General features: G+C 31.7%; 3 protein-coding genes across 3 annotated transcripts; all 3 read right to left on the bottom strand.

Moving 5' to 3' along the window:
* Positions 1–424: 424 nt before the first annotated feature.
* LOC133704760 (formin-like protein 4) lies at positions 425–3,232 on the bottom strand. The gene is made up of 2 exons (XM_062129722.1): positions 2,018–3,232; positions 425–1,901 (listed from the first exon to the last, which is right to left on the bottom strand). The coding sequence occupies exons 1-2, from the start codon at positions 2,998–3,000 to the stop codon at positions 533–535; spliced, it is 2,352 nt and encodes a 783-aa protein (XP_061985706.1). The 5' UTR covers positions 3,001–3,232; the 3' UTR covers positions 425–532.
* Positions 3,233–9,268: 6,036 nt separating this feature from the next.
* Positions 9,269–10,737, bottom strand: LOC133704640 (two-component response regulator ARR5-like). Its single transcript, XM_062129528.1, has 5 exons — positions 10,445–10,737; positions 10,246–10,355; positions 10,090–10,167; positions 9,946–10,016; positions 9,269–9,860 (listed from the first exon to the last, which is right to left on the bottom strand). The coding sequence occupies exons 1-5, from the start codon at positions 10,620–10,622 to the stop codon at positions 9,557–9,559; spliced, it is 741 nt and encodes a 246-aa protein (XP_061985512.1). The 5' UTR covers positions 10,623–10,737; the 3' UTR covers positions 9,269–9,556.
* Positions 10,738–16,760: 6,023 nt separating this feature from the next.
* On the bottom strand, positions 16,761–18,145 carry LOC133704800 (non-functional NADPH-dependent codeinone reductase 2-like). Its single transcript, XM_062129793.1, has 4 exons — positions 17,877–18,145; positions 17,494–17,737; positions 17,200–17,379; positions 16,761–17,055 (listed from the first exon to the last, which is right to left on the bottom strand). The coding sequence occupies exons 1-4, from the start codon at positions 18,143–18,145 to the stop codon at positions 16,831–16,833; spliced, it is 918 nt and encodes a 305-aa protein (XP_061985777.1). The 3' UTR covers positions 16,761–16,830.
* Positions 18,146–22,857: the final 4,712 nt, after the last annotated feature.

The raw sequence follows: 22,857 nt of genomic DNA, 5'->3' as shown, positions 1-22,857 counted from the left end.
CACACTGCTGCACATGGCAGCAGGGCTGCTGCCCATGACAGCCCCTCACTTTCTCTCTTGGTCTCTCACATTCTGCACTCTCTCTTGCATTTTGCTCTCTCACGTATGCCTATTTATAGGCAAGTATGGTGGCTCCTTTTCTTCAACAATAGCAGCTGCACATGGGTTGATATATTTGTCAATGGTAGGTGCAACTACCATTGACAATGGCAACTCTCTCTTCTTAGAATAGGCTGCACAAGTCATTACCCATTAATGGCAAATCCTAACAGAAAATAACTATTAAAATATCACTAGTTATTCCTTGAATATCATAAGATTTTTTCACTTTTTTTGGGACTTGAGATTTATCTCTTAATCATCTTGATCACTTTTTTTATAGCATCAATTAAAATCCATTTGCATTTTCAACAAATCCAAACAATGATGAAAAAAAAAAATGTTTATTTGAATATATAATAAGAACTTGCAAACAATTTATGCCCATATATACATGGGAAATGCTTATGTTCTGAAATATTTTGTGCAACAACTATATACATTGGTCCACTCCCTTCCATGATAATTGATAAATATCTATTAAAAAATCTGAATCCGATTCACTAGAGCTGCTCATAGATTTTTCGAGCATAAAGCGTTCAGGCAAGTTTGGGAACCTTACTGGCACTCTTGATGCTGGTGACTTGGGCGAGTGTTCAATACTTGATGATGGCGTTTTCCTCCGCAGATTTCGAGCAATCACAACACATGCCTGGTCAACCATATATAGAAAGTCTTTAATGATGGCAAATAGTTGAAGTGCATGTGCTTCTTGATCCTTGGAAGCTCCTGCATGGTAATATTCTGTTGTTTTTTTAACAAGTTCCATCACCCTAGTCTGCTCTTTTGTCAGACTCTGCAGTTCTTCCTCTGCTGCTTCAAGAAAACCTTTCATTTCCTTTACAAATCCCCCTTCGCCATTAGCAGCAGCACATTGCAACACAAATGCCCTAACTTCTCTTGCACGAGCTGCGAGAACAGAGCAAGTAGAAGCAAAGGCATCATAATCTATTAGGGCGGCTTTCTTTACATTAGAGAATTCGGCACTGAGCCCTCCTACCGCAGGTAATCCCAGCATCATATATTCCTTCTCTCTTTTTTCTTTTGACGTTGAATTCTCTGAAATCACACTACCGCTGTTGCTTCGTTGGCTGCTATTTCGACTCAAGCTACGATTTCGGTTAAGAACATAGCGTTTTCCTTCAGATCGGACTACTTCTTCCACGACAAAGTGAAGTAAAGTAGTTTTTCCATCGATGCTTTTAACATCGGATAGCTTTCGAAATGAAGTTGGTTTGAAAGCTTGGGCGTTTCCTCTAGAAATTCCCGAGTTCATGCGATTACCAGCCTTGAGAATTGCTTCCAGAAGTTTGATAAAGAGCCCTCGATTTCGAAGCTCCGTGCACCCTGAATCAACTATTTGTAAAGATTCCTTGAAGTGAAGAATCTCTGCATCATAATTTGATCTGAAAAGCATGGCACTAAGACGACCAAATGCCGATGGCACAGCTTTCAGAAGATAGAAGAGGAAGGATTCAGCATCAGCCAGTCTAGTGGGATTCCCACTGAATTCAAGGATTTGGGATTCTTCTTCTTTGGTTGGGGCAATTCTCAAGAGCTTCTCAAGAGTATCTGCATTTAGACCATGACCATTAGTTAATGCATCCAGGAGTTCATTGCGAGAGATTGACAGAGATTTGAGAACAATCGCCATGTTCTGGGATTTTCTGGCATCAAGGATAGAAATTTGTGCTGGTGGAATGGAACTAAGATTCTTTGAATTGCTCGAGTTGTCTCCTTTGGGGGATTTTCTGTTGGTGGCAACGAATCCGAAGAGGGCTTCCATAAGATCATCATCAACCCTGAAAATATATACACAGAAAAACTTGAGAATCCAAAGAACAGGATATATATATTGAAGTTGAACTACTACTTAATTATATTCTTATTAAAACAAAAAAAGATGAATTACAATTACCTAAAAGAGCCACCATCAATTTTGTCCCACGCCATGGAATGGCCAGTATTCTTGTTCACCTTATCCCGGTGCAAGGGCTTCACTTTTACCTGACCATTCCTTGTTCCTGCACTGGTGCTGCCTTGTCCGGTTGAAGATTCCCCTGATTCACCTTTATTAAATGGAGGTAGATTTGAAGATGCCGCCAAACCAGCCGCCTTGGGTGGTTGATGTTTTTGCTTTGCTGGGTTTGTTGGAGGTGGAGGCAGTGCAGGAACTTGCTTGTTTGGAATTGCCATCGAAGATTGTGGCGGTGGTGTTGGAGACCGAGTAAGTGGAGGATTTGATGGTTGGCTTGTTTTTGGTTTTTCAATGGCATTGACAGCCGTCCCAGCGTCGATAGATTGATAACTGACAGTGGGAACTGTTGCTTCTGGTACAACTTTCTTTTCAGAAGTGGAGAATTTTCCTCGAATCAATGGAATTTCTTGTTTGGGTTCAGACTTCCTCCTGAGCTCCTGTTTGTGAGAACTGTTTTTCTTGTCTTCCACTTGATGTTTTCTCCAGGACAGAACATCCAGTCCATTCTCATCAACAACCACTCCTTGCACATTCCCTTCGACTCGAGAAAACTGACCATGAGAGGGCAGAGGCGCCACTGTCTGGCCTCCTCCAGAATCAGCATCATCTCCTTCCTTTCTTCTTCGAGGAGCAATTATGAACCTCTGGATTAAGAAGAAGAGCAAAATGGCAACAACAAAAGTGCTTGCAGCTGTTGCAGCTAATGCCTTAATAACGTTTCTGTTGGATGATGACGGAGGCAAAAGTGCTGGCACTGACGACCCCAATGGAGTAGAGTTCGGAGAAGCAGTCGGTTTTGGTCCTGGAAATGGATAGAAGGTTTCAATATTTTGAGGAGAATTTGACTGGGAAGAAGAGAAAGGAATAACTGAAAGGAAAAACATTAGCTGGAGAACATGCCATGGCTGTTTAATGACAGCCATGAAAATGGAAATCCTCGAAGAATTTTGCAGATTGAGATCTCCAGATCTAGGATTTTAACTGTTTTTTTTTTAATTTTTTTGTTCAATCCAGATCAGTTAAGGCCCTAATCGACCCGCCATTCCAATCCAAGCTTAAAAATAATGATATCACCTTGAGTTTTGCTTTTGGTTTTGTTCACCTAGACAGTCTCAAAAGAGTAGATGTTGCCTGGTGGTTCGGTTGTTTCCATTTCGTTTTGGTAAGTTGTCACCATTCTCTTATTTGCGATTTATTTATATAACTTAGTCTTTTTATTTTTTTTTATCATAATTAATTAATTAATTAATCCTTATAGTGTTAAAAATAATTAAAAACCCTTGCGATCAAGGATCCACATTCTGATCAAACGTTTCTATCTCGCCTACTTCTCTTTTCTTATCACTATTTTTTAAACAAAAAAAATTGCAAAAAAATATGGAATTGATGGAAGAACTAAATTCTTAACAGATTTTAAAAACATAAGGATTAAATAATAACTTTTATAATCATGAGGACTAAATAATTAAATTTAGTAAACTAAGGAGGGGATATAATTAACTTGGCAATTGCTGGTGAAGTGCATTTTGTCATAGTTATTAAACTCGGCATGGAGATTGACCCGACCGAGAAAACAGGTTTTGGATCACATGAGTTGACTCAGGAAAAATAAAAAAAATATTTGAAATTTTAATATTTCACATGGAAAAATTAAGAAACAATCCACGTGAATCTATACTATATATAGTTATTCCACATGAAAAATTAAGAAATATTTAATATGAATATAAGTTTTATATATATACACACACACCACATAGGAAATATAAAAAATATTTTTGTGCATGGAAGCTTTAAAAAAATTATATGCGAGACTAAGTATTCAAAATTAATTTTATATTTTTTAAATTTATTTAAAAAAATATATTAAAAAAATTCAAATTTCATACCAAATAACCTATGCGAGATGACATACCTGCGGCAACATTATAAAACAAATACACTTGATAATGTTATAATTGTGAACCAGTGCTAGATAAGTAATAGAAACTAAAAGTATGATGGAGCAAATATTTCATGATGAGAAAAAAAATTATGTTGGTGATCAAAAACTTAAAAACTGAACAAAATGATTTGTAGCAATCTACAGTATTTTGTGAGGAAAGATACAGTGCTTTCACCACATGATTTAGCTTTTCTGTTAATAAAAAGCAAAAAAAATTACAAAGCTAAATTCTCTACCAACTTAATATTAAAAAAAAACCAACAAAGATAATTTTGGAAGGAAAAAAACCCATGAGGAAAAACATTGTAGCAATTGACAATGTTTTGTGAGAAAAACTACAGTGTTTTTCCCAATAAAATAAAATAAAAACCATTTAGAGAAATATTGTAGCAATCCACAGTATTTTGTGAGAAAAACTACCATGTTTTTCTCATATGATTTAGCTTTATTGTAATTATAATTCTTAACCAACTCAATATTCAAAAAAAAATTCGACAAAGATAATTTTGGAAAAAAATCATATGAGAAAACACTGCAACAATTCCCAGTGTTTTAAAGAAAAAAAATTATAAAGCTAAATTTTTAATTAGCTCAATATTAAAAAAAAATCGACGAAGACAATTTTAGAAAAAAAAACAACAAAAAAAAACACCAAAAAAATGAGAAAAAAATCATGTTAAAAACACTGTAGCAATTCACAATATTTTGTGATGAAAGCTACAGTGCTTCCCCACATGATTTAGCCTTATTTGTAATGACTTGTAATTGTAATTCTCAAACAATTCAATATTAAAAAAATAAAATTGACAAAGATAATTTGAAAAAAATTATAAGAAAAGAAAAACCATGTGGAGAGACACTGTAGCAATCCACAATGTTTTGTAAGGAAAGCTATAATGTTTTCCCCATATGATTAAACTTTATTACAAAGTTAAATTCTAACAAACTCAATATGAAAAAAAATCGACAAAAATAATTTTGGAAAAAAATATTATAAAAAAAGAAAACACAAAAGAAATTGGAAAAAAACCATGTGGGAAAAAACATTGTAGCAATCCACAGTAATTTGCAAAGAAAGTTAAAGTGATTTCCTCACATATTGTAACTGTAATTTTTAACCAGCTCAATATTAAAAAATAAAATAAAAAAGGATAATTTTGGAGAAAATCATTAAAAAAACCGTGCGAAGAAACAGTGTAGCAATCAACAATGTTTTAAAGAAAAAAATTACAAAACTAAATTCGTAATCAGCTCAATATTAAAAAAAAATTGACAAATATAATTTTGAAAAATAAAAAAATAAAATAGAAAAACTATATGGGAAAACACCATAGTAATCCACAGTATTTTAAAGAAAAAAAATTACAAAACTAAATTCTTAATCAGCTCAGTATTAAAAAAAAATTCAAAAAATATAATTTTAAAAAATAAAAAAATAAAATAGAAAAACTATGTGGGAAAACACCGCAGCAATACATAGTATTTTAAAGGAAAAAAATTATAAAGTGAAATTTTTAACCAACTCAATATTTAAAAAGTAAAATCAACAAAAAATAAATGCAAAAAAAAAATAAAGAAAAGTTGAAAAAACTAAAAAATAAAATAGAAAAAATTAAAAAAAAAAACACCATAAATTACCGTTGTAATCCACGGTAACTTTGGCTGTTAGAAAACAGTAATTCAGTAATTTGTTTTGAATGTTGGAAAACAGTAAACCCACCTCCATTTAAATGTTTGTATAATAAAAGTTTGATTGACAAGCCAGACCGGGTTTTTTCTTCACTGAGCATTTTGCAGGGAATTTGAAATGGGTGTTATTGATTCTTTTTGTGGTTTCCAAATGTCAATTTTCTAATCATTAGTGGTGGGTTTTGGCTTTATATTCCGGGAAGTAAAGGGTGTGGAATTAATTTGCAAAGGGCTTGTCAAATTTGGTGTCATCTCAAAAACTCTATGGGCCCAAAATCATTTATTTTGAAAATAATGGGAGTGTCTCACTACAAATGATTCATCAAGATCTTCTTGACCTTCTCCATGGGCATGTAATGTAGTTGTTGAGGAAATGCTAGGCTTGTTCTTGCTGCCCCCATCACTTTTCATCATTAAACAATTGACCAGACCTCAGCAATGTTGGTGAATGTTATCTACCAAGAGTGCATTTATTTATTAGGTGGTTTTTATGGTTGTGGTTTAAAAAAATTAAGTTTGAAAAAAGTACGGTTAATTAAATTTAGATATGTATTTAGTAAAAATTATGGTTGAAGTTCATGTGTAGCAAAAAACATGTATAAAATGTTTTGTACTAATTGTGTTTGTAAGTGTAGTTGCGGTTTGTTTTTCAAAGTGTTTTTTACTTGAAAATGCATCAAAATAATATTTTTTTATTTTTTTAATTATTTTTAATATCAACGCGTCAAAATGATCTGAAAACACCAAAAAAAATATTAATTTAAAGTAAAGAAAAAGATAAAAAAAAATCAATTTTTTTAAAAGTACTTTTCAAATGCAAAAACAAGCAAGGTTTAACAAATTTTTATAAAACTTAATTAAAAAAATATGTAAAAACTATTATACAAAAACTGTATTTCAAACTTAAATTTTTAATAAATCCCACAACATAACGCAATTTTGTTATTACCAAATAAATTACTGTGGTTATTCCACCACTAACACAAAACTTGTGGAAAACAAAAGCATCAGTGTTATTAAGGTCAATTATTGACCCATCAACTCTATCTCTTGCTCATACGGGGTTTTAAATTATTGACTGAGATTTTAAAAGAAAAAATAATACAAAACTGTAATATATATTAATTAATTAATTAAACAATTTATAATTTATAATTTATAATTAAAACAAAACACAAGACACGGACAGCGTGAAATAAACGTAGCCTTGAGCTTTGCCAACCTTTTCAAGCAGAGATGAACTGAGGTCCGATTTGTTTACATGATAGAAACAGACTCGTGCGCCTCTAGATAGAGACTTGAGACGACCAATCAAACGCTATGTTTGCAAAGCGTGGATGACAAGAACACCTCGTGGAGCCTCCACGTGGAGTGACCACATTCTCTAAGCAACCAGCAAAGCCTGCCTCTCTAACGTAGGGGTCCACCGGTCTTCCCCCCCTTGACAGCAGAGCATTTGCAGGTCTGCCGCCACTATTAGATCAGAGAGAGACCATCAGACACAAACTGCAGTGATGATCCATGGCCACCTCCAGCTGGCCCTCCTTCAGGAAACATGTTCGACAATTCATTCATTAGATCCCGGAGTATTTTTTAACTCCAGCTCAGTAAAAAAAATCGATAAAATAACATAATTTTTTAAACATATATTTAGAAACATAAACACTGCGATTCAGGGTTTAAAGTGTTTAGGGTCTCTTTGTTTCTATATTTTAAAAATATATTTGAAAAAATTTGAAAATTTTTTATATTTTTATTTATTTCAAATTAATATATTTTTAATGTTTTCAAATTATTTTGATATGTTGATGTTAAAAATAATTTTTAAAAAATAAAAAATATCATTTTGATATATTTTGGCACGAAAAGTTATTTGAACATCAACATATCAAAATGATATTTTTTTATTTTATTTGAAAAGCAACCGTAACCACACTCCCATAAACACTGCGATTCATGAGTTGCAAGTATTATATACTACTTTTTTAAATTATAAAATTAATAGTTAAGGGATTTAATAAGAAAAGAAAAAAAAAAAAAAAACTTCGATAACTTTTCATTGTCTCTGTAATTTATTTTTTCCTTACCTCTCCTCTCTTCTTATTAAATCTTGTGTTTATCAATTTTGCAATAAAAAAAAATCACATATGATACTTGCGACTAGCAAATCCCAGTATTCATCTATGATTCTTTAAACCGTGTTATTTCTCTAAATATATTTTACAATGTATTGTTTTATCATATATTTTTTTTATTATGCTAGAAACCAAAAAAACTCTTAGATCCCCATTGGAAGTGTGATACCATGTATTTGGATATTTTAAAAATATATATATTTATCTTGAATAAATATTAAATTAGTATTTTTTTAGTAATTTTTGATGATTTTAATATGATAATATTAAAAAAATTATTTTAATAAATTTTCAAACAAAAAATACAATCTTAAAAAATCACTCACGAAATAAAGCTCAAAAGGCTCGTATTATTTAAGAAAAAAAACTTGTGCTATTGAACAATTAAATTAATTTAAATTAATCCATCCAAATTAATTATTTTTATATTTTATTTAAAAACTATTTTACATCACAAATCAATATCCAAACCAATTCAAATTAAAATTCAACCAAATCATTATTTGTGACTTTATTTAGTATTATTGAATTTATTTTATCGAGATTTTTATAACGATACTGATTATATTATCATCAAAATTTCAGTGTCTTTATTTTTATTTTTTTGTTTGTTTTTTTTTCTCTTCTCTCCTCTTTGTAATCCATAAAGAAAAAGAAGAAAAAAAAAAGACTTTGAAGGCACACTGAAACTCTGATGACTACACTAATACTGTTGGAAAAATCTCGATGAGAGCATCCAACACCACCAATAAAGATTACAAACAATAAACAGTGTGAACAAATCCATTCAAAGATGTTAGGAGTTCACTTGTCTTTGAACTGCTTGTGTGACTCGCTTCGATCACTTTTAATGATTTTTTTTTATGTCGTTGGATTCATCTCATCAAAATCTTTTTAAAAGTGTCGTCATCGAAGTTTCAGTATATTTTCAAAGTTTTCATTTTTTTAAATATTAAATTAGTATTTTTTTAGTATTTTTTTTTATGATTTTAACATGATATTATTAAAAATAAATAAATAAATAAATAAATCTTCAAACAAAAAATAAACACCTATAAAATCACTCAAAAAATAAAGCTCAAGAAGCTTGTATATTGCTTAAGAAAAACAAAACTCATGCTTTTGAACTATGAAATCAATCTAAATTAATCCATCCAATTCTTTTATTTTTATATTTTATTTAAAACTTACTTGACATCAATTGGATCAATATCAAAATCCAATTCAAATTAAAATTCAAGCATATCATCATCAAGTCCATCAAGGAGTCATCAACTCAATTCAACCAAACCATCTATTATTTTTATTTGAAACAAGATTCGAATCACATGTCAACATCAAACCCAATTTAAATTAAAACACAACCTTATATTAAGTTCCATGTAACATATTTACCATGTCAATATCCACCATGCCAATTGCTTTAACAAAACTCCTCTTTTCAATTCCATTCCCCTTTATTATTATATAATATGATATATCTTCGTAGTATTTCATAGAAATCCAAGAACACATCTTGAGGCTCGTCCGATGTTATCAATTCTCACATAAATTAATGGAAAAAAACAGGGACCACAGGAGTAAAAAGAACCGAAAGAATAAAAAGGGCAGGTGTATTAGCAACAAAAACCGTGAAAATCGATGGGGAATTGCCAGCATTGTCTGATCGGAGGGTAAATCGAATTAGAATAAGGGTATTACGGTGAGGACCTAATCGAAGCTCGTCATTTTGATCCGTCTAGTCGGAGAATCTAAAGACGAGGGAGAACACGGCGCTGATGATGAGAACAGTGATGGTGGAGACGCAGAGGAGGGCGAAGGAGACGGTGAGATAGAGGGTGGCGATGAAGATGTAGATACATCAAAACTCTCCTGTAATTTTCTCTTGTTAACATTGCTGCTGCTTTGAACTGATCTGATCTCTCTGGTTGCCATGTAGTAATCTCTCAGTCGTTTAACGTCTGACAATTTCACTGGTTTCGCTATGAACTCCTCAGCTCCTTCCTCCAAACATCTGTTTTTATTCCAAATTTTAGTAAAGAAAAAAATATTTTAAGAACCATGCACTGAAGAATGGATTGAATAATGAAATATCACACCGGTCGATTCGAGCCATCACGTTCTCCGATGACATAATCACAACCGGTATTTCTCTGAAACTAGATGATTCCTGCTCAATACACAAGATTTATCAACATTTTTTGCTTTATTTAATTCAAAAAATTAAAATAGTAAAGACCCACCTTGATTTTCTTGAGCAACTCATATCCTGTCATTCCAGGCATACAGTAGTCAGTAATTATTAGATCCACCTTCAACCCCTGAGAAATAAAATTAATCAGGAAATAAATAAATAAAAACTCAAAATAATTGATATGATACGTTATTCTTTCACTGACCTCAAAACCAGCAGATGAGGAGGAGGAGGAGGAGCTGCTCTTGTCTTCTTCGTCGTCGTCTAATAATCCAAGCAGTTTTAGAGCTCCCCATCCACTGTCCACCGCTGTCACTGCGAACAAAATCCAAACCAAAACTTCAACCTCAAGTTAAGAATACTTAATCACTCGTAATCGAATCAAAGACACGGACGAAGCTTACCTTTACAAGATGAAATTTTGAGCAAACGCTCGATGACTTTGCGGTCAACAAAACTATCATCCACTGCCAGTACATGAACTTCTTCCTCTTCATTATCTGAGTTAGAATTGGGTGAGAGATCGAGGCAGTTCATCTTCTCTGACATCCAACGATTTGAAACAATACTGTTAGAACCCATACCCGATTTTCCTTCGAGAGCAGGCAGAAACACGGCTCTATACGTCTCGTGCCCTTTGCTTTTTGTATATGCTCTGCCCTGCTTGTGGTAATGGCATAATTGACAAAGGACCCAACAATGCTTATATATATATATATATATGTTGTATCGTTAAAGTATGATATAATTGTGTTGAAAAATAATTAATGATATTTTATTAATTATTGTTATGTATTTATTTTCAAAAAAGAAAAGAAGAAGTAAACATAACTATTAGAAGGAAAGTCATTCAAGGGTTTAAACGGGATAAATATTGGGTCAAGGGTTATTTAGTTTATTCGAGTTAACATAATTTTTTTATTTTATAAAAATTTTAAAGAATATTATTTTAAAAAAATCAATAAATTTGGAATGATTTTGTTTGAAAACAATACTTTTAACTGTTAATGAGTTTAATTTTTTATCTTATAAATATGTTTATCTATTTTTAAAAATAAATTCAAAGAAATAAGTAATAAAATATTACTAATTATTATAAAAAATTTCAATTCAAGAGAGATATATTCTTCCTGTCTTCACTATCTTTCCTAACAATAACTAAACATTGCTTTAAATAAAATAATCTCATTATTTTCCTCTATCACCGTACAAATAAATAAAAATCAATTATAATATCTATATTCGGATTAGTGTACTTTATCCAATTAATTTTTATATAAAGTCAGTATTTCCTTCTAACAGTATTTTAAGAAATAAATAAATTATTATTTATGTCTGCGATGCCTCCCTGTCTCTTTCAATGGGTTGTCTCTTTGTTTTTTTATTCTTATTTTTCTTTATCTCTTTCTATTTCTCTCAAAATCAAATCTTTAGTTTCTCCCTCTAACAAATCTTGTCACCTGACGTTTTAGTGTGTGTCCCTTTCAATCTTTAATTTCTCTCCCTCCTTGACAAGGCTCAAATTCTGAAATCCCCTTAGGTGAGATCTCCAAATCAACATGAAATCTAACCCTATATATTCGTATCGCGAGATATTGGTCATGCTCACAGACGCGTCATATTGAATGAGTTTTTGCAAGTATACTGTGCATTTGAATTGTTTTTTAGTTTAAATTTTGATTTTAATTTTAAATTGCTTTGATGTATATATATTAAAAATTAATCTAAAAAATAAAATATTATTTTAATATATTTTTTAATAAAAAAATAATTTTGATTATTTATAAATTGTTTCAGTAACCTAATAATCTTGAATTTTTATACAATCTTAGAATATATTTGGGAACGCGGTTCAAACCATGTTTTTAAAAAATTTAATTTTTTTTATTAAAATTTAATATAGTTTATACGTTTTGGATCGTTTTGATGTGCTGATATCAAAAATAATTTTTTAAAAATTAAAAAAAAATTATTCGCATGCATTTCGACACAAAAAGTTATTTGAAAAGCAAACACTACCACACTGTCAAGTATCCTCTTAAATATAAAACTTAATTCGTGATGTAAGTAAATAAAAAATAATAATCAAGATCCACAAGTGATTTTTAGTAGATGTTTTGTAATATAACGTAAAACATTTTTATAAAAATATTTTTTAATTAAAAATATATTAAAATAAAAAAATTTATTTTAAATTTTTATACCAACACACTAAAATTATTAAAAATAATTTAGAAAAATCTGGAACTTGAATTTTGTCCTTTTCACAGAACAATGGTGAACGGAGCATGTGTAGGAGTGATGTGAAATTATGGTGACAAAACATAGTGAATTTATTTTGCCAGCAGCAGACGCGACAAGAGTGAGAACGAGGAGATTCGGGAGTCCCAAAGAGATCTAGTGGTGGGCCCATAATACCTTTTTCATGCTTGGACTTTTCCTGCGCTACATCCAAGTTTGTGTGGTAAGTAAATTTGTGAGTTTTTTTAAGTTTTTTTATTTAAAAATATATTAAAATACTATTTTAAAAAATTTATTATTATTGTTAATATATATAAAAATTAAAATATTAATGTTAAATAAAAAATTCTAATTTTATAAAATTCTAATTGCACCACTGTTGTAAATATACTTTAAATCTCTAACATCTCTTGAATTATCTTCTCAAAAAAGATTGTTTGATATTTTTTTTCCTTGATATTTGTATCATTACATAGCTTATCATTTCTTGTGTTATCTTTAAATAATTTTTTTAAAAAAATATTAAATAATTCTTTTATATATTTTTTAAAGATTTTGATGTATTGATATTAAAAAAATTTAAAAATATTATTCTAATATATTTTTTAATAAAAAAAAACTCTTAGAAAACACTTTTCATCACACACTTGGAAAAGTTCTTGTTTTTTTATTTAAATGACCTCAAGTTCTGTTTAATAAAGCATTTTAGTCTGTTTTTTTAAATGTTTTTATTTGAAATGATATTAAATTGTTTTTTAAATATATGTTAATATGTTGATATTAAAAGTATAAAATTCTAAAAAAATTACTTTTATATATTTTTTATTAAAAAATATTTTTGTAAAAATATCATCCGTTATTTATCACACACTTAACTTGACATGTTAAACACTAACTTTTTTTTAGAAAAAAACAGAAACGATAAAAATTGAGCTGTGCATGCAATAACCTTTTTTTTTTTTTCAACAAGAGGTAGACGTCGTTCATGGCAACAATCTATATACATAATTTTCACTAATACAAAATCATCTAGTAGTTCAATGGTAAGAATTTAGAATCAAGTGGTTTGCTTCCTCTGTAGTCTCAGGTTCGAGTCCTGTGTTGCTCATATAATGGCCACTGGAGGCTTACATGATCGTTAACTTCAGGGGTCGTGGGATTAGTCAAGATGCGTGCAAACTAACCCGGACATCCACGTTAAACTAAAAAAAATAATTTACTAATATGATAGTTCAGTGGTAAGAACTTGAGAAAGTTTGCTTCCATGTGATTTCAAATTCGAGTCCTATAGTTGCTAATATGATGGTTATTGGAGGCTTACATGGTTATTAATTTCAGGATTCGTGAAATTAGTCGAGGTGTGCACAAATTGATCCGAACACCAACAGTAATAAATAAAAAAACATTATCACGTTTATGCTACAATCACTTTAACTATTTGATAATTCATGAAGTTTTAAAGTGTTTAAACCGAATTTATTAAACATAAGATATTTAATAATTTCTTACATTTAATGTTTTTTGTTAATAAGTAAAACTAGAAAGAAGAAAAGACAAGATGTTTCCATTCTAGATCAATCTTTACTAAAAGCCTCTTAAATTATTTAAAAGTTCGTGGTAGTATAATATTTAAATTATATATCATTTATATCCTTAATGTTTTTTAATGGAACCTTTAACTAATAAAACTATGGAATCATGTAAAACTATATAATATTTTAAAAAATTAAATATATTTAAATGTGGAATATGTTATGTGCCCATATCCTAAAATGATTTTTTTTGTTTGTAGTGATAATATTTTTTTCTAATTCTTTCGAACCATCATTAGTTGATGAACAGGGTGCATGGATTCGATAGATAGATGTAATATTAAAATGTTTTAAGCTATTTATAAAATAATTTAAATTATTAATAATTTTATATACAAACTTTAGAATTTGGGTTCTAAGCCAAATTACTGAATTGGATTCGTAAGACTAAAATATTATATTAATAATAACCAACTAGTTGGTTGAATTTTGATTTTTAATTTAAAATTATTGAATTGAAATTAATTTTAATTTTTTTATATATATTTTATAAAACTTCAATTTAATTATTTTTATAAATAAAAACCATACCAAATAAAAAATATTCTCCCATCAACCATCAACTATGTACCAAGAAGTGGTTGACTTGATAATCGTGAAAGGCAAATCTAAAGAAACCAAAAGCTTAGTACAAAGAGATCTAAATAAATAAAGTGGCAAATTTACTTTAGTCAAACCGGATCTCTAACGGGCGCATCAGGACCCACAAATTAATCTGTCTCCATTTACTTTTAAATGGTTATCAGAACATATGCAAGGTGGTCACCGTCCAATTTCTCTCCTCTTACCATTGATGAAGTCCTTTTCTGCTGCCAAGATGGGCATGGCTTCTTTGTAGCGCATATATATATATAGACACACACACAAGTTATGGCCGACCAACTGAATTAACTGTATGGATTGGATTTGATCATGATGAGGGTTCATGGAGAATCGAAGACTACTATGAAAGTTGGCCAGCTAAATTCATCTTTCAAGAACTTTAAGCTTGAAAAGGATCAATGGCCGTGTGAATGATGTTTTTAATTCTGGAATCTCTTATTCCCCCTAAACCTGGATATGATATGGGGCATCTTTCCTGTTCAGCAAAATCATAGGTGCCTCTGTCCTTCCTGTCTTTACCGAGCAGGTAAAGACACATATTTCACCCACCCAAAGATTAGAGGATAATGGAAGGAGGGAGGGACAACTAAATGATATACTATAATATTAAAGGCATAATAATATTGCTTTAGTTTAGGACAGCATAAGCATTGCTATGTCGACTCGTGTGGAGCCAGCACATGCTGCGAATATGTGAAATGAAGCTTTAAATAAACGGCTAGCTAGGGAATGAGGTATTGTTCTTGTGCTTATTTCTTCAATTATTTGATGGATTAATCCCAGATAAACCTATCATCTTAATTACTATAGTTATGTTTTAAGCCAACAGCAAATCTGGTGAAATGGCTAATGTTATGAATTAATTCATGGGTGGAAAACAATTAATTGTGTTTATTTATATATGTTGTCCACTACTGCAAAACTTCTACAACTAATCTCATTGAGAAGTTGCTTCATCTTGTTCGGGACCTATTCTTTGATACTGCAACCAAAAATCTTTATGGCGTTCTTTAATTTATTGATAGCAGAAATAATAAGATTTAACTTCCACTATATTAAATGGTGTGGATCATTACTCTTGAAAAGTTCGCGATGCATACATGCTTAAGATTTTTGAAAGCAACCGAACACGTCTGCCAAGCTGGTGCCGCAATGAGGACGGTCAGCTCCTGTTCTGCCAGATTCTTGGTCTCGGATGGAGTTGCCTGTGTATAACAGCATAGAGCCGTTCGTTTCTAGTTTCAGTTTAACTTATTTGCTTGTGATCTCAAATTCTCTCTCAATATATGCCGTGCTTCAAATTTGTTGCTGTCCGTCATCTTTGAAGCTTCAAAGACAGGCCTTCAACAACAGTTGTAGAGCATGTAAGCGCAGCTTGTTCTTTCCTACTCCGTAAGCATTATTCTAGTAAAACAAAGACATTATGAGTTTCCGCTGGATTCATTGTTTTTAACGCCTCCTTCTATAAAAGAAATTCGGACACATCAGTAGTATGCCACTCCATATTCTGTTTTGCAGAAAGATAGCCTTGTTTTTGTCGATAGCAGTTCACTCTTAATTGCATCTGAACACTCTGTCTTATTGCAGCAAAGACTCCTCCCCCATGTCAATCTCGTTGGTTTGGATCCGTTCTGCTCGCTGGATTAATATTTATAGGATGAGAAAGAACTCTCAACCTAGGGTTTTTTTTTTCTTTAGTCTCCTTTGAATGCCTCTTAGAATATCTTGAATATTTTCAAGTACTGTACGTAGCAACATGTTGGAAGATTTGGCATGGGAAATTTGATATTTTCTTTCCATTGTTTAGTTGCACGGACTAAGGACCCCGTGATGGACGGAAAGGATAGGAGGCATTGGCTGAGGGTTTGCGTGTGGCATTGATTTACTGTAGTATTCGGTCCGAGACCAGTTATAGCTTTCAGGGGAGACCCTGGCCTGAGGCTCTTCCATATGGGATGGAATTTTACAGTGGCTGACTTCGGCCGATGGTCAATTGAATGGCGGCACTTAATTGCCTCGGAATCGAGTCGTGGTTTGCTCGAGTTAGGGATAAAATGATGCGTCACGGTAGGGATTGTAAGAGAATAAATCTTCTTGAACCTAACAATTTGTAGATTAGAAGCAAAACCAGCAGGAGAAGTAATGTGTTATTGCTTTCCCTCCCTGTAAGTTTCAATAACTTTCTCTCTGTATATATCACACCACTTTTTATTCCCTTTTAACCGTTATGTTTAGTTTGGAGTTTGGACGAGGGTAATTTATTCTTTTATGATACTGGCAGAAATGGAAGAGTGCGACAACGATGAACAGGAGACGTTAAGTTTTTGTTTGTACCTAAGGATCTAAAAACTAAATCAAATTTCTCCATCCCAAAGCTCCTCAATTGTCTTGATAGGCCCCTTTTCTGAGATGTAATCTTCTCCGCGACATCCTCTGCTTTGGGGTATTTCACCGATCATCCTGGATTCTTCCTCGCTCAATGTCCAGTTGAGTATCTCAAGGTTCTCCTTCATCCTTCCTTTGTTGAAACTCTTCAGCACCACACAGACCCCTTGCTCAAATGCCCACCTGAGGCACACCTGTTTTTAAAACCCATGAATTCAGTCCTATTCTTGTGTGCGCGTGCATGTGTGTTATCCATCCAAATGTAATTGTACGAGTAGAAGTGTTAAATGTCAAGAAAAGAGGATGCATGCATGCTAGAGTTAGGAGTATGAGCATACCTGAGCAACACTCTTTCCTTTAGCGGTTGCAATCTCTCTCAGTACTTCATTCTCCATAACCCTGTTGCTTCCCCAAATGGTTCCTCTGGTTCCCAAAGGAGCATAAGCTGTCAAAACGATTCCATTGGCCTCGCAGAATTCCCTTAGCTTGTTTTGTTGCCATAATGGATTGATCTCTACCTTTCAATTAGTTCCCACATTTTCACTTTTAATACATATATATATATATTTCATTTCTTGAAATCAAGGAAGTGATGGTTAATGATAAAGCCAAAAGTCATATTGCAAACTTACTTGATTAACTGCCGGAGGGATCTTTGCAAAGGCAAGGATGTCTGAAAGCTTTTTACAAGAGAAATTGCTGACACCAATGGATTTCGTGAGACCTAGATCTTGACATTCTTGCATAGCTTCCCATACGGATTTAAAATCCATAGGTAAAAGGTCTCCTTTGTTTATAGGGAACTCATAGGTCCCTGATCTCGAGCTCACAGGCCAATGAATTAGATAAAGATCAAGGTATTCCAGCTGAAGATTCCTGCATGCATGCATGACGTAAATTAATTGATTATCAGGAGGAACATCATAGGATAAGCATCAAGATTTGCTTACGACAAAGTTGATAATCCTGGCTTTTAATCAATATGCCTGATTAGTAAAAACGAATATTGTTATACCGTAGACTCTTCTTAAGGGCTGGGAGGACAAGATCACCATGAGCATCACTGCACCATAGCTTCGAGGTGATGAAGAGCTCATCTCGTGATTTGATCAGCCCGCGAGATAAGGCTTCAGAAATTGCTTCTCCAAGTGGCTCCTCTGTTAGGTATAACGTGGCTGTATCGAAGTGTCTGTGACCAATCTCGATTGCTTGAAGAATGGCTGTTTTTGTTTCGTCAGATCCCTCTAGTGGAGAAGCTGATGTGCCCATCCCCAACACCGGCATTTTTCGGCCATCGGAACTAACTAGAACGACTTCTGGAATTCTCACCGATTCGTTATCCATATCTGCAACAGATACACGCGATCTAGGTTATCTGAAATGTTAAATTTAACAATCACAAGTTAATTTCAGCTTCTGTTTAAGCCTTCAAGAACGGCATATCAAACTCTGGTTGCGAAATCTTTTTGTCAATTTTTTTCGCATGCAAGCTTATTTGTCTAATACTCTACAATTAATCTCATAATAAACCACTCAATGATCCTAAAAATCATGCATAGGAGCATAAAACCATGTGGTTAAGATGAAATCTAGGTTTGGTTGACTGGTGTGTGAAGCTGCTGATGCCACCGATTTTATTTTTGTGGTAGTTTCCGAGATGATAGTAATGCCATTCATTCTGGCAAAATTAGGAGCCTTCTTCTTACTTCTTTTGGGTACAGGCTTAAATTTGGTTTCACCCATAACATTGATTAAGGCAAGATAAGAGGTTGGGTAAATTAATCTAGATAAAAAAAAGTGATATATATTTTTTTATTTATTAAAATGACATTATTTAAAAAAAAATCAAAAATCAAATTAAATTTTCATCTGGTTTTTTAAAACCTAACTTGGATAGATTCTAAATCAACTTATTATGTCAAACTAAATTTAATAATATTAGTCCATAATAGATTGCATTATTTTTAATATAAAAAAAGAGAGACCATTGGAGCCTTGATATGGTACTCAAGACTTAGGCTCTGTATGGAAGTGTGATAGAGATTGTTTTTTAAAATATTTTTCATAATAATGTTTTTCAGTTTTTAAAATTCATTTTTGATATTAGCACAACAAAACAATCCAAAAATATATAAAAAAAATATTAATTTAAAGATAAATTTTTTTTTTCAAAAACACGGTTAGATTACAATGCCAATTGAGGCTTTAATGCCAAAATTCTTTGATCCCATGTTTTTTATTATCTCTTTTTTTTTTCAGTTGGGCATTATAAGATAAGCATACCTTCCTCTCTTTTTTTCCTATTATCTATTCTTGCTACATCTTTTTTTACAAGATGCATATGCAAGATACACACATTAGCTATCTAACTTGCATTTTGTTGTGGGTTGTAATTTTTTTTTTTAAAAAATATTAGGTATATAGGTTGCTTCAACGTGCTTTTTTTTTTTTTTACATAAGTGTAAATCAAAAAGGTTATGCAAGCATCTAATAAAATAAATCGATAACTACTTATTTAAATAAATAAATAAATAAGTCATTAACAATAACTAAAAGAGAAATTAAAAAAAATAAAAGATAAATGTAGATCAAGATATTCAATCACACGAAGTGATGTAGTCACCCGATTGCGTCTAATGAACTTGTTTTCTCATGAAATCCTTATCCAATTACCTTTATATTCTAATTAACACATTTACCATCGTAATTATTCAAATCAAATTCAAATAATCATAACATTTCACCAATAAGTTTCATAGTTTAATATATTACATTCACAATTTCTTCAATTATTCATCAATCTATTTTTTTCTTTTTCATGTATATTAACATTAATCCATCACAAAACACTAACATAGGCATTCACACATTTAATACAATTCCAAATATATTGCTCTTTTATGAAAAAATCATTAATATATCATTAATGATGCATGAAATGCATAGATCAAAGCATTATATCACTTATTTACAAAGAAAAATGAAGATGAAAAGCCCAAGTGCAACACCCCGTAATTTATACACGTAAAATAGTTTTTTTAAGCCTTGAACTTAGAAAATCAGAGTAATAATTTTTTTTTTAAAATACAAGACTATTACGGTCTAGTCCTTACACTTTGATCTCTCTTCATTAAACAAGAGTACAAGGAATCAAACAACCTACGAACATAGTATTTATAGTAATTTTTACTTTTTAGTTCTTAGGAGTCAATGTATACATAATATTCAAAATCAATTATAATTTGATAATTGAAACTTAGTTTTCACATCATCTCTATATCAACATATACATGTCACTCATCAACTTAACCATTCTCAACCTCATTGTTTACGTCCAATCCATCATTTGAACCATTCATGCCGAATTTATATAGATATATTTCTATAACCCCATTATGTCATCCATTTTTTTCCTTTTACCCACGTGTTGATGTTATTAGGCAACATTATCAATATAAAAAGAAACACCACAAAGACTCATTCCTTTATATAAAAAAAAATATCATATATTTTTCATTGATTTGACTTTTATACTTAACAATTCAAAATTCTCATTCTTCGTACCCTTGATAATTTAGCATTGACTTATCTTATGACGATTGATTTCAGTGGTATTATCACCATTTTTTTAACTTGTCATATTATATTAACACATGACCTTATCGTTAACATATTTTCACCCCCGTCGAGTAAAAACATACTCAAGGTTTATTTCATCTTTCAGCTAAGTGGTCCATTTAATCACATGATTGGAATATTATTGCATTATTTCTCCTTTGTATACTTGTATTTGGAGTGGATTCTTCTCACATAAATTTATAATTTTAGTTATAGTTTTCGTCACACTTTTTATGTTGAATAACATGGTTGATCGTCACTTTCCAACACATGGTTACCACAATTTCCAACAGGACATCATTCTGCTACTACTACAACCATAATTTATTTTCATACCACATTGAATGTCAAGTAAATCTATATCATATTACAAAAATACACACACACACAACCTGGAAACAAATTTCAAAGTTTGTTACATATACTCTGATACACATTATCAAACACATCGTACACATATGTTTTAACAATTTTGAACAAACATTATTTTTGTTATTCACAAATTTTGTCATCTTTCCTTTTTTCTGTCATATATTCTTATAATAATTTTTTCCCTTCAGGATCAGACAAGGTTGTCCCCCTAAATAGCCCTAAGTTATGTCATACAAGTCATTTCCATAAATTTTTATATTCACTTTATTACGCAATCTTAATGATCATAAAGTTTTCTATAAAAAAAAATCCATAAAATGCAACCCTACTTTATACTTGACTTGACTCTTCAACACAATCTTGTGCTTAATCCTTTTTTTTTATCTCCAAAGTCGTCCTTGATGTGACAACATCATCTTCCTCCTCGCAATGGTCATCCTCATTATCACTAATTAAATTTGCTAAATTATTTGCCCTTTCGTGCATTCTCATCGGGTGATACAATCTTTGTCTTCATTTCTTCACAAATGTTAGACATTAATCAATTCAATGATCTATATCATGAACTCAGTTATAATATTCTTATTAATCTAGTACTTAATACCACATTTCACCACTTTTATTTAACAATTAGGTTTTACCCAATATTTCATTAATAGTCCAACAAGTCGGTCTTTAAATAAACTGATACCACTAGCCCATTACCAGACACTAGTTTCATTATCGGGTTATTAGTTCCATAATATAGCTCATTACTGGACACTAACTCCATCATCGAGTTATTAGCGTTAAGTACCAACGCTTCAACCACTAAGTATCATTCCATATTTATCACACAATTAATTTAACTGTTTCATCACGTTTCCCATGCCTAATCTTATTTCATATCCGAAACATTTACCATGCACATACAATCTACATACATTGTCTTGTTGTATCCAATCCAACTCATAATCATATTAACACATAGTTTCATTGTATTCAATCTAACTTACAATCTCATTAGCATATAATCCTATCAAATATAATATCAACTCACAATCACATTTTAACATAGCAATTCTAAATTTTATAATTAAAAATTATATTAAATTTAGAAAAAGACAAGATGTCGAGCACCCACCTGGTGTATGTGCATGTACTCCCACTCTATATTGTTGTCTAGTCCCCATAGCCTCCTTTGAAAATTGGTGAGCTACTGTTCAACATGAACAAAATCTAGGGAGTTTGTTTACAATCTCCATCGACCTAATTAATAAAACATCTAGGCTTATCACATATTCAAACATAGACATGATCCAATGATGGAAAAGAGAGGAATTGGTCGATGACCAAAACTACCTTGTAGGGTGCTTTTTCCCCAAGATATTGCCGATGGCAATTTCTGTCAAATGAAAAATGATCTTGCAAATTCCTCCGGAGAGATGTCAGGTTGGTGAGAAGAACAATATATCCAAAAAGAAGCACTATCCAACGGTTAATGCTAAAGATATAACCTTTGGAGCCTACTGTCTCCTATGAATTGACTCCTTTAAATTCTACACTTGTCTCTTTAGCCAAATTTTCTTCCTTGTTTATCCTTTTACCCTTTTTTTATATGGAATGGTTGGCCTATTTGTTGTTTTAAAAGTAATTTTATCATTAATTACAATTGTATCCCTTACTTGTGCCTTTATGTATTTTATTTTATTTTTCACATAAACTATCTAGTTTTTCTGCTTGAATCATTAGTTTTTATTGAACTCCGATTGAGTTGAGATCTTAAACTAAGGTAGGACAACATATTAATAGACTCCATGCAAAATTATACCCTTATCTAATGGTTGAATCGGTGTTTTAAAACCCGGGCTGGCCCGGCAGGTCGACCCGGGACCCGGCCGACCCGGGCCTGAGACCGGTTCGGGTTGAGGCAAAAACCCGCTCGGTAATTGGCCCGAGAAAACCCGGTCGACCTGGCGGGTTGACCTAGGACCCGGTCCACTCGGTCAATTTTTTTTTATTTTGAC

This window comes from Populus nigra, chromosome 10 (genome assembly GCF_951802175.1).
Source record: "Populus nigra chromosome 10, ddPopNigr1.1, whole genome shotgun sequence".
Lineage (NCBI taxonomy): Eukaryota > Viridiplantae > Streptophyta > Magnoliopsida > Malpighiales > Salicaceae > Populus > Populus nigra.
The sequence above is the reverse complement of the archived record's forward strand: the minus strand, read 5'-3'. Positions and strand labels throughout refer to the sequence as shown.

Coding starts and splice junctions, on each gene's coding strand:
- LOC133704640 (XM_062129528.1), bottom strand. CDS start 10,622: ATGGGTTCTAACAGTATTGTTTCAAATCGTTGGATGTCAGAGAAGATG. Junction 10,356..10,444: donor CAAAATTTCATCTTGTAAAG/GTAAGCTTCGTC, acceptor TTTTGTTCGCAG/TGACAGCGGTGGACAGTGGA. Junction 10,168..10,245: donor CCTCATCTGCTGGTTTTGAG/GTCAGTGAAAGA, acceptor TTTATTTCTCAG/GGGTTGAAGGTGGATCTAAT.
- LOC133704760 (XM_062129722.1), bottom strand. CDS start 3,000: ATGGCTGTCATTAAACAGCCATGGCATGTTCTCCAGCTAATGTTTTTC. Junction 1,902..2,017: donor ATTGATGGTGGCTCTTTTAG/GTAATTGTAATT, acceptor ATATATTTTCAG/GGTTGATGATGATCTTATGG.
- LOC133704800 (XM_062129793.1), bottom strand. CDS start 18,145: ATGCCGGTGTTGGGGATGGGCACATCAGCTTCTCCACTAGAGGGATCT. Junction 17,380..17,493: donor TCCCTCCGGCAGTTAATCAA/GTAAGTTTGCAA, acceptor ACTAATTGAAAG/GTAGAGATCAATCCATTATG. Junction 17,056..17,199: donor AAGGAAAGAGTGTTGCTCAG/GTATGCTCATAC, acceptor TTTTAAAAACAG/GTGTGCCTCAGGTGGGCATT.